General features: G+C 38.4%; 1 protein-coding gene across 4 annotated transcripts; it reads right to left on the reverse strand.

Annotated features, from left to right (window-relative positions):
• Positions 1-1,992: 1,992 nt before the first annotated feature.
• LOC121504398 (zinc finger protein 616-like) lies at positions 1,993-6,718 on the reverse strand. 4 transcript variants are annotated; one of them, XM_041779119.1, is made up of 5 exons: positions 6,555-6,709; positions 6,450-6,470; positions 5,604-5,680; positions 4,780-4,881; positions 1,993-4,291 (listed from the first exon to the last, which is right to left on the reverse strand). In XM_041779119.1, the coding sequence occupies exons 4-5, from the start codon at positions 4,795-4,797 to the stop codon at positions 2,591-2,593; spliced, it is 1,719 nt and encodes a 572-aa protein (XP_041635053.1). In that variant the 5' UTR covers positions 4,798-4,881; positions 5,604-5,680; positions 6,450-6,470; positions 6,555-6,709; the 3' UTR covers positions 1,993-2,590. The 4 variants fall into 4 exon arrangements, with proteins under 4 accessions (XP_041635053.1, XP_041635052.1, XP_041635051.1 ...); XM_041779118.1 differs by lacking the exon at positions 6,450-6,470 and having other exon boundaries at positions 6,667-6,718; XM_041779117.1 differs by lacking the exon at positions 6,450-6,470.
• Positions 6,719-11,111: the final 4,393 nt, after the last annotated feature.

The raw sequence follows: 11,111 nt of genomic DNA on the forward strand, positions 1-11,111 counted from the left end.
AAAATATCAGCCTTTATTAACTATAAATATCAGCCTTTACTAGCTATAAATAACAGCCTTTATTAGCTATAAACATCAGCCTTTATTAGCCATAAATATCAGTCTTTATTAGCTATAAATATCAGCCTTTATTAACTATAAATATCAGCCTTTATTAGCCATAAATATCAGCCTTTATTAACTATAAATATCAGCCTTTATTAGCTATAAACATCAGCCTTTATTAGCCATTAACATCAGCCTTTATTAACTATAAACATCAGCCTTTATTAGCTATAAATATCAGCCTTTATTAGCTATAAATATCAGCCTTATTAGCTATAAATATCAGCCTTATTAGCTATAAATATCAGCCTTTATTAGCTATAAATATCAGCCTTTATCAGCTATAAACATCAGCCTTTATTAGCTATAAACATCAGCCTTTACTAGCTATAAATATCAGCTTTTATTAGCCATAAATATCAGCCTTTATTAGCTATAAATATCAGCCTTTATAAGCTATAAATATCAGCCTTTATTAGCTATAAATATCAGCCTTTATCAGCTATAAATATCAGCCTTTATTAGCCATAAATATCAGCCTTTATTAGCTATAAACATCAGCCTTTATTAGCCATTAACATCAGCCTTTACTAGCTATAAATATCAGCCTTTATTAGCCATAAATATCAGCCTTTATTAGCTATAAATATCAGCCTTTATTAGCTATAAATATCAGCCTTTATTAGCCATTAACACCAGCCTTTATTAACTATAAACATTAGCCTTTATTAGCCATAAACATCAGCCTTTATTAGCCATAAACATCAGCCTTTATTAACTATAAACATCAGCCTTTATTAGCTATAAACATCAGCCTTTATTAGCTATAAACATCAGCCTTTACTAGCTATAAATATCAGCCTTTATTAGCCATAAATATCAGCCTTTATTAGCTATAAATATCAGCCTTATTAGCTATAAATATCAGCCTTTATTAGCTATAAATATCAGCCTTTATTAGCTATAAATATCAGCCTTATTAGCTATAAATATCAGCCTTTATTAACTATAAACATCAGCCTTTATTAACTATATACATCAGCCTTTATTAACTATAAACACCAGCCTTTATTAACTATAAACATCAGCCTTTATTAGCTATAAACATCAGCCTTTATTAGCTATAAATATCAGCCTTTATTAGCTATAAATATCAGCCTTTATTAGCTATAAATATCAGCCTTTATTAGCTATAAATATCAGCCTTTATTAGCTATAAATATCAGCCTTTATTAGCCATAAATATCAGCCTTTATTAGCTATAAATATCAGCCTTTATTAGCTATAAATATCAGCCTTTATTAGCTATAAATATCAGCTTTTATTAGCCATAAACATCAGCCTTTATTAACTATAAACACCAGCCTTTATTAACTATAAACATCAGCCTTTATTAGCTATAAACATCAGCCTTTACTAGCTATAAATATCAGCCTTTATTAGCCATAAATATCAGCCTTTATTAGCTATAAATATCAGCCTTATTAGCTATAAATATCAGCCTTTATTAGCTATAAATATCAGCCTTTATTAGCTATAAATATCAGCCTTATTAGCTATAAATATCAGCCTTTATTAACTATAAACATCAGCTTTTATCAGCTATAAACATCAGCCTTTACAAGCTATAAATATCAGCTTTTATTAGCCATAAATATCAGCCTTTATTAGCTATAAACATCAGCCTTTACTAGCTATAAATATCAGCCTTTATTAGCCATAAATATCAGCCTTTATTAGCTATAAATATCAGCCTTTATTAGCTATAAATATCAGCCTTTATTAGCTATAAATATCAGCCTTTATCAGCTATAAATATCAGCCTTTACTAGCTATAAATATCAGCTTTTATTAGCCATAAATATCAGCCTTTATTAGCTATAAATATCAGCCTTTATCAGCTATAAATATCAGCCTTGAAAAAAAAGAGCAGACATTTACACATAGAAAGAGAAGAGAACCATTCCTGTTTTATTGCTCAATCATTACAAGTTCAATTTCAAACCAAAGTCAGGATTAGATTTAGTTAAAAGCTAAGCATAAAAAAGAAGGTTAACATCTCCATAACAACAATAAATTCAGATTACTGAATAAAACATCACTAAATGATTCAAACTAACAACTAATAACAGACTCATTTCAAGTTCAACTGCCCAAACAGACCATAATATGTTAGAGTTGGCCAGTTTTATTTCAGAACAGCATTCAAAAAAGAAAGATTGTTCAAAAATATGCTGAAAAAATGTTTAAAACTAGTAACAATGCTTGAATATTTCTGGTCCTAGTAGTGTGATCGTCTGTCTGTAAATAGACTTTCAAACAGAAGTGTGTGCGTTCAAGATTGAACTGTTCACTACAATTCATTAGTTTGGATGAAAACATTTACAACATCAACACTCTCAAGACTCAGCACAAGTGTTTTAAAAGTCTCTGTTTCACCTTCTTCTATCCTTCTCTAAAGCTGATTAATTATATTTATGAACAGTAAGTGTAGAACAATTACACATCTCAAAGTTAGTCAAACAGTTGAAGACTACAAAGAACTTTAACTCTCTTTTTTGACACATTTGTGTGTTTTCAGCCCAGAGCTCCCTGTGAAGCTTTTCTCACAACCAACACACCAGTACGGCCTGTGTCCGGTGTGGACACGCTGATGCTTCTCAAGTTTGTGAGCTGAAGCAAACCTTTTGTCACAGTGCTCACACTGGTACTTTCTGATTCCAGCATGGATGAGTTCATGTTTACGAAGTAAAGATGAACTCCTAAAACTCTTCCCACACTCCCCACAGATGTATGGTTTCTCTCCGGTGTGGACGCGTTCATGTGCGACACATTCTCCTTGACTTCTGAAGCCTTTCTCACAGTGTCTACATTTGTGTGGTTTCTCTCCAGTGTGGATCTGCTGGTGGCATGTTAAGCTGTATTTTAGCCTGAAGGTTTTCCCACATTGGTCACAGCTGTACGGTTTCTCTCCAGTGTGAACACGGAGGTGAGTTTGCAGGTTAATTAGAGTTGAAAATGCTTTCCCACATTGGTCACAGCTGAAGGGTTTCTCTCCTGTGTGCACACGGAGGTGAGTTTGCAGGTTACGTTGAGTTGAAAATGCTTTCCCACATTGCTCACAGCTGTACGGTTTCTCTCCAGTATGAATACGCTCATGCTGCTTTAAAGCACGGGGATCAGTAAAGATTTTACCACAGTCCTGACAAGGGTAGAGTAATTCTCTGGTGTGGATGTTTCTGTGATTCTTGAAGTTACCCGCGTGACTGAAACTTTTACCACAGTCCTCACATTTGTATGGTTTCTCTCCGGTGTGAGTGCGTCTATGACGCTTCAATGCAGATGACTCTGTGAAAGCTTTCCCACAGATCTCACAGTTGTACAGCGTCTCACCCGTGTGAGTTCGTTGGTGAATCTTTAACTCCACTTTTCGAGCAAATTTTATCCCACACATGTCACAGCTGTACAGTTTCTCTCCAGTGTGCACTTGGATGTGAGTCTGTAGGTTACCTTTAGATGAAAATGCTTTCCCGCATTGCTCGCAGCTGTACGGTTTCTCTCCAGTATGAATGCGGCGGTGTGAGCTGAGGGTCCCTAGCTTTGAGAAAGCTTTCCCACACTGATCACAACTGAGCGGCTGTTCTCCAGTGTGGCGACGCTGATGGATCCTTAGACTGCTTAATCTAGAGAAGGCCCTACCACAGTCCTCACATTTGTACGGTTTCTCTCCACTGTGAATACGCTCATGACGCTTAAAGGCACCTGGATCAGTAAAGACTTTACCACAGTCCTGACAAGGGTAGAGTAATTCTCTGGTGTGGATGTTTCTGTGATTCTTAAAGTTACCTGCGTGACTGAAACTTTTACCACAGTCCTCACATTTGTATGGTTTCTCTCCGGTGTGAGTGCGTATATGATTCTTCAATACAATTGGCTGGTTGAAAGCCTTCCCACAGATCTCACAGTTGTATGGCCTCTCTCCTGTGTGAGTTCTTTGGTGCTGTTGTAAATACACCTTTAGAGCAAATTTTTTCCCACACTGATCACAGCTATACGGTTTCGCTCCAGTGTGAATGAGCTCATGGCCTTTCAGCTCACCTCGTGCCCGGAACTTTTTCCCACACTGATCACAGCTGTATGGTTTCTCTCCTGTGTGAACTCGCATATGGTTCTTTAAATTTGAAGAAGAAGAGAACTCTTTCCCACACTGCTGACAGTCATGACTACGAGGCGTGCCCCTCCGTTTCTAGAACAAGAAGAAGCAGAAAGAAAACAGTCATGGTGGAGATCTTCAGCTGACAGCTTTGCATCACTGTGGAGGAGAGTTGTCACAATAGCAGTGTTTTCAATGTCAAACTGATACACTTTTCAATACCACTGCAACAAAAATAACCTCCTGGTACGAGTCAGTGATACGGCTAAAAAACGGACTCACTTTTTTTTCCATCATGACCAAAACATCCACAGATTTCATTTTCCTGAGGTCAGTTGGCATAAAACATGAAAATGTTTGTTTTTGGAATGAAAACAACTGTAGAAGACCGGACTACTAGACTACTACAAGACAGGAGCTCAGTTACAGTTAGAGGAAACTACACCAAATAACTATGTCTAACCTTCCAGGACATCCAAACCTTTCTCACTGGAGGCAGAAAATCAGCTGATCAACTCCATCACATTGTCAGAAAGGAAAAAGTCAAACTTGAAATTTGTTGAGTGTAAGTTCATTCCTACCTTGAGAGGGGGAGTCATCCTTCTTCCTCAGACAGCTGCCCTGAAGTCAGATTCAATGATGGATGGCATTCCTCTCCACAAGAGTCTGGTCTCAGCACTGAGCTGAGGACAAACAGAGACACATTATCAGACAGCAGCTCCTCAAGTGTCCACGGTCTGTAAAAGCCCACTGCTTATATTTACAGCCAAAACAAGCCTATATTTACAGCTAAAACAAGCCTATATTTACAGCTAAAACAAGCCTATATTTACAGCTAAAACAAGCCTATATTTACAGCTAAAACAAGCCTATATTTACAGCTAAAACAAGCCTATATTTACAGCTAAAACAAGCCTATATTTACAGCTAAAACAAGCCTATATTTACAGCTAAAACAAGCCTATATTTACAGCTAAAACAAGCCTATATTTACAGCTAAAACAGACAAACATTTACAGCCAAACCAAAGGTAGATGTGGCAACTCAGGGGTGAGATATTATACCATTATTGATTCCACTTCAAAATTACCATGAATGTATAGACCAACAAAGCCACCTTGGGAGTTTTGGCCAAGGAATTACCGCACTCACAGTAAGGACAAAGGTTCGTTCACTGAGCAGGCTAGAGACGTGGTTCCAGTTAATAAAAATATTCTTTATTACAGATTGTCAACAGTATATAAAGATTACTAAGAGCTATACAAAAAGGGGCAGAGGGAAAATAAGGCCAAACAGAAGCGGAGGCTACCAGGGGTGAAAAGGGCTGATGTGAAGGGAGGGGTATCCTAAAAATAATAGAAAATAACTAAATCACCCCAGACACTCGTGCCAAGCACACACTCACTCTCATGGACGTGAAGGGGGACCTTAACCAGGGAAACACACCACCAACCAGGACTCCTCCACCTGTGGCTCTCAGCTCTGAAAGGACAAAAAAAGGAAATCAGATGGGCCGACAAACAGAATGCAAAACGCCACAATCATCCCCAAAACCCACACTACTCAATGAGGAAAAGAATACCTAAATAAACAAAATTAACTGAACAATATTCAACTTACGAAAGGAAAGATTAAGGTTTAAGGTTAATTCAAAGAAATATACCTTAATGTAAAAAACTAAATTCCCAATATCCCAAACAATTCAAATCACTCGACACAGAACCCAGACCCCAAAATAAACCAGAATAGACCTAAAAAAAAAAAAAATCCCAAATAAACTCCATAAGGAAATAATTAGCAATGAACCCCAAAAGAAATAATCAGAAATGAACCCAAAAATGAATAATTAACAGAGTTACAGGAACAAACCCAACAGTTATCAAAACTAAAATGTTAACCGTAACTCAAATAGTCAAATTCCCCAAACCCCATAGTCCTTAAAAGGCTTCCGTAATTATGCCAGTTCATGATGTGCACGTGCGAAAAGATCCCAGAAGCATCCGGTCCTAAAGAGCTGTCACGTGCACGCAGGTTAGACCAGAAAGAAATGACTCCAGAGCAGAGCAGGGCGGAAGTAGAAGCAAGGCAGATGGAGTCAAACTAACAAGCACATCCTTATTGTACGGAAACTTTTCAAATAAAAAATAAAAAAACAAGCACATCCAGCACAGCAGATCAACCCAAGCAGCTGTAGCAAAGCAGCAGCTGTAGCAAAGCAGCAGCTGTAGCAAAGCAGCCGTGTCTCCTTCACCTCCACTGCAGGCCACGTGCTCTGACAGATAAGAAATAAGCCAATTACAATTATAAAAGTTAAAGGCTGTAACAGTGAGGCCATTGGCTAAGAAAGGTGACATACCGGTCAGACAGGTTTGCGCACGAGAGCGCTGTAAGTTTCTGCGGTCACAGACGCCAATAAAACAAAGTTAATGGGTAAAAACGGAGGCAGCTAACAGCTAGCCTTCCTGTACCAGAGAGCTGCAGACGGAAGCCGGGTGAGCCGGAAGGGGCGGGGCCAAGAACCACCGAGCAAGAGGGCGACCAGAGGGTTCCCTGCCTCCCTTTATAGGGTGCCCCCAGGTGGTGATTGGCTACCACACACCCGCTTTAAATCAATGAAATGTGGAGAAAAAGTTAACAGAAAGGCTGTGAAACTGTACAAGTCTATACCAAAATCCTTGCTATTCTAACATGTCGGCTTAGGTGGATCCCTCCTTTGTCTTCTTCTTTTTGCCTTCTTGTAATTTCTTTTATTCCAATTTGCATTCCACCATTGTAGTCCTTACAATCCAAGCGGCTGTTGTTGTGATACTGAAAAAAAAAGAGTTTAGCACAGATCAGGTTTACCTTCTTCTTCTTCTTTGGTGGTTAGCAGACCAGCTGAAAATCACTTTAACCTTCAGAGGAGACTAAGTGGCAACCTCCAGTCCTAAAAAATGAAGCTGATGCAAAGTGCAAAAAAATTGCCATACCGCGAGTGTCCACTAGAGGCTGGCTGCAGGAACGCCGGTCCCATCTGCACACATGTTAAACAGCTGGTTTTGACACAGGAACTAAACTGGTTTACCGCCTGGTTCAAAACACCAAACGTGTCTCATTAGCTAGCGTCTTATTGTGCTCCCACTGTACTGGGGGTGAATTTTTTTGTACCACGATCGTTTGGATTATATTTAGGATGAAAGCTGATTGGCGCGTCTCATTTGATTGACAGATAGCTCGGCAGGCAGAGGCTTCGTTTCTGTCTATCGGAATGCTACCTAGCAGGCTGACAGGAAGTCGCGCCTAGTGGGCGGGCCGTTAGGTTGATCCAAAGTTCGGTTGAGACCGCGATTTCAACATGGAAGCATCAACAAATGGGCTTCAGGAACCGTTTTAGCCCGCGTTGACCAGTAGTAGGTAAATGGTGGAAGTGTTGACTGTCCTAAAAGTCACCAGGAGTCATTAACGACATCATCGCCTAATGAGCATTGTTGTCTGTATGCATTTTATTTTTTAATTTTTTATTTTTTTTAATTGATACCTGCCCACCATACAGTTATTCACAGGACAATATATACAATTCACCTGTGTATATTATATACAAATGTACATATGTACATATAGAACACTTGGGATAGGAGATAGGAGAGATCGAGAAAGCTAAAATCTTACGTGATGGAAGGCTGTTGATTATGTGTTAGAATGAGGATCAGAAAAACAAAGTTCTTAAATGATCAAGCATATGCAAGAAGGAAGTCAGCTCTAGAGGGGTTCGAGTGATAGAGTTAATGGTAACGGAGGAGGATGTGTAACATTTATCAAGCAGGGAACACCCTACAGCAGCGGTTTTCAAAGTGTGAGGCGGGCCTCCCCTGGGGGGCGCCACAGAGCTTCAGGGGAGGAACCATAAACCAGAAAAAAGGTGATTTGCTTTGCTAACCTCTGCTGTGCATGGAGCAAAATGGATAGACTTATAGTTACTATAGGGACTATGCTATAGAGCAGTGATACTCAACCAGAGCAAAATTGTTGAAAATACCTTTGCAAGAGCCACAATCTAAGAGGTGAAAAGAGGCAAGAACAGCTGGAAGTAGCAATAAAAATAGGTTAGAGGTGCCAAAATGGTCAAAAAACAGCAAAAAATGGGTGAGAAGGGGGGGAAAAAGTGTAAAAATGGTCAGAAAGTAGCAGAAATGGGTGAGAAGTGACAAAAAAGTGAGTGGAAAGTGACTAAAATGGGCAAAAGCAGTCAAGAGTGGCAAAAATGGGCAAAAAAGAGGAAACAAGTGGTAAGTAATGGCAAAAGGTAGTTAAAATGGAAAAAAGTGGCAAAAAAATTATTAAAAAAAGGGCAAAAATGGGAAAAATGACAAAAAGGAGAGGCAAAAATTGGGAATAAAGGAAACAAGTGGTAAGTAATGGCAAAAGGTAGCTTAAAGGGACAAGAAGTCATGAAAAATGTTAAAAAGAAAGGGCAGATATGGGATTAAAGTGGCAAAAATTTGAAAAAGTGGCAAAAAAACATCATAAAAATTGGCCAAAAAATTAGAGAAAAAAGGGATATTTATTTATGAAAGGTAGCTTAAATGGGCAAAAAGGTGAAAAAGGGCAAAAATGGGATTAAAGTGGGAAAAAATGGGGAAAAGTGGCAAGAAGAAGTTGTAAAATGGGGAAAAAAATATGAAAAAAATATGAAAAAAAATATGAAAACGGTCATTTAATGGCATTATAACTGAATAAGAGGGAAAGGCAGATGTTTAAGGACACTTGCAAACCAAAATATCCAAAATATATTACTGTTAAAATGTTTAAAGATCAGACATGAATGTTTGAAATGTTGTTGTTTAATTTTTTTTTTCAGTTTCAATCTTTTTTTGGGTGGGGGTCCACTGAATGAATAATTTCTTCTTAGGTGAGGCTCACTCTCACACACTTTGAAAACCCCTGGCCCACAGGGTATAAGGGAGAGGAGGTCAATCAGAATTTATCGTTGTAGAAGTATGGATCAATAACAAAAATGATGTCATCATAAATTTGTATAATCCTTGCAAAAAACTTGACTTAAAGCTTATGGAAGAAATAGAGTGTGTTATGGTGTGGTGATTTGAATGCCTACAGTTCATTACAAGGAGGAGACAAAACAGATCACCATGGTCTAGTGCAGTGGTTCCCAACCTTTTTTCCTTTGGGCCCCCACTACTCATACCTAAGAAACGCGAAGCCCCCCCTCCTTTTAATTGTTTTCATCGACAAAATCCCAACATAATGGGCCAACAGACACTCTTCTTGAAAAAAGATCTAAGAACTAACTAGCCGTTATTACTACGGCATTATAGGACTACACTAAAATAATAATATTAAAGAAGAAAAAGAGAAAAACTTAGGTTTTTTTTACTTAAACAGTCTTAAGTTGCGTGAACCAAAAATGTGTATTTCCAAGATTATGAAGACGAAAACATTTTTTAAAATCCACCCTTTTTTAAATTTTGGTTTATTTTAAACATTTGCTTTAACAGTGTTAAAGTTAGGATTTTAAACCTCTAAAAAATGTTATTTTCTAATGTATTCTATCGGACTCGTCCCATGTACTGCATTCTGAATATGTTTTATTTAACTCAGGAAGGAGGTACAGAGTTCCCCTTTGTAAACATAACAGATACAAACACTCGTTCATCCCACTGTCAGTGAAGCTAATAAATGAGCAGATTGCTCAGGATGTACAGACAAGACAGTTTGAGACCATGTGATGCTGAATTTGCACTGAGATGCTAGTATGCACTTTTTATCGGATCTGATCCTGTTGACTATGTATTTTATGTATTTTTACTTATTTTATTTATTATGCAATTGGTTGTTCTTTGACCACTTCTGTATGAATGAGTTGATGTGCCAAATGACCTGTATGTGTTGTCTGTGCAGCAGACCCCTCTGCCCAAGACAAATTTCTCCCAAGGGAGACCAATAAAGACACTTTTGACTTTGACCCACACTGGAGAGAAACCGTACAGCTGTGGGCAATGTGGGAAAACCTTCAGGCAACAAAAACACTTAACATGCCACCAGCAGATCCACACTGGAGAGAAACCACACAAATGTAGACACTGTGAGAAAGCCTTCAGAAGTCAAGGGGAATGTGTCACACATGAACTCATCCACATCGGAGAGAAACCATACATCTGTGGGGAGTGTGGGAAGAGTTTAAGGAGTTCATCTTCACTTCTCTATCATGAACTCACCCATGTTGGAGTCAGAGAGTACCAGTGTGAGCGCTGTGACAAAAGGTTTGCTTCAGCTCACAGTCTTGAGAAGCATCAGCGTGTCCACACCGGACACAGGCCGTACTGGTGTGTTGGTTGTGAGAAAAGCTTCACATGGAGCTCTGGACTGAAAACACACAACTGTGTCAAAAAAGAGAGCCAAAGATCTTTGTAGTCTTCAACTGTTTGACTAACCTTTAGATGTGTAATTGTTCTACACTTACTGTTCATAAATAGAATTAATCAGCTTTAGAAAAAGGATAGATGATGTCCCCATATGCAGACATCATATGTTGGTCAACATGACTTCCTGTTTAAAGACAGGGCTCAGGTTTTTACCTATCAGGTCCTACTGATCCTAAAGAAGTGAGAAAAACTTCAAATGCCTTAGAGAGAAAAGTTGGGGTCTCAGGAGGTTAACGCTCCCCTCATCATGTTGTAGGCCGATCACGGCACATGGACGCTGAGCCAATCTGCAGATATTTGGAGACAAAAATAAATCACTTCAACTTTTAGAGAGCCTCTGATTGGTTTTTCTCCATCTGAGAGTTTGAATCACAGGATGATTGTATGGAAAATGAGTGGATATAACGTGTCTGAAAGGGCTTATTTGATTTTAAAAGCAGTCATAATAAGTATGTGTGAATAAAAGCAAGAAGAAAAGAAAAGAAAGCCTTGAA

The sequence above is a fragment of the Cheilinus undulatus genome, linkage group 22, assembly GCF_018320785.1.
Source record: "Cheilinus undulatus linkage group 22, ASM1832078v1, whole genome shotgun sequence".
NCBI lineage: Eukaryota > Metazoa > Chordata > Actinopteri > Labriformes > Labridae > Cheilinus > Cheilinus undulatus.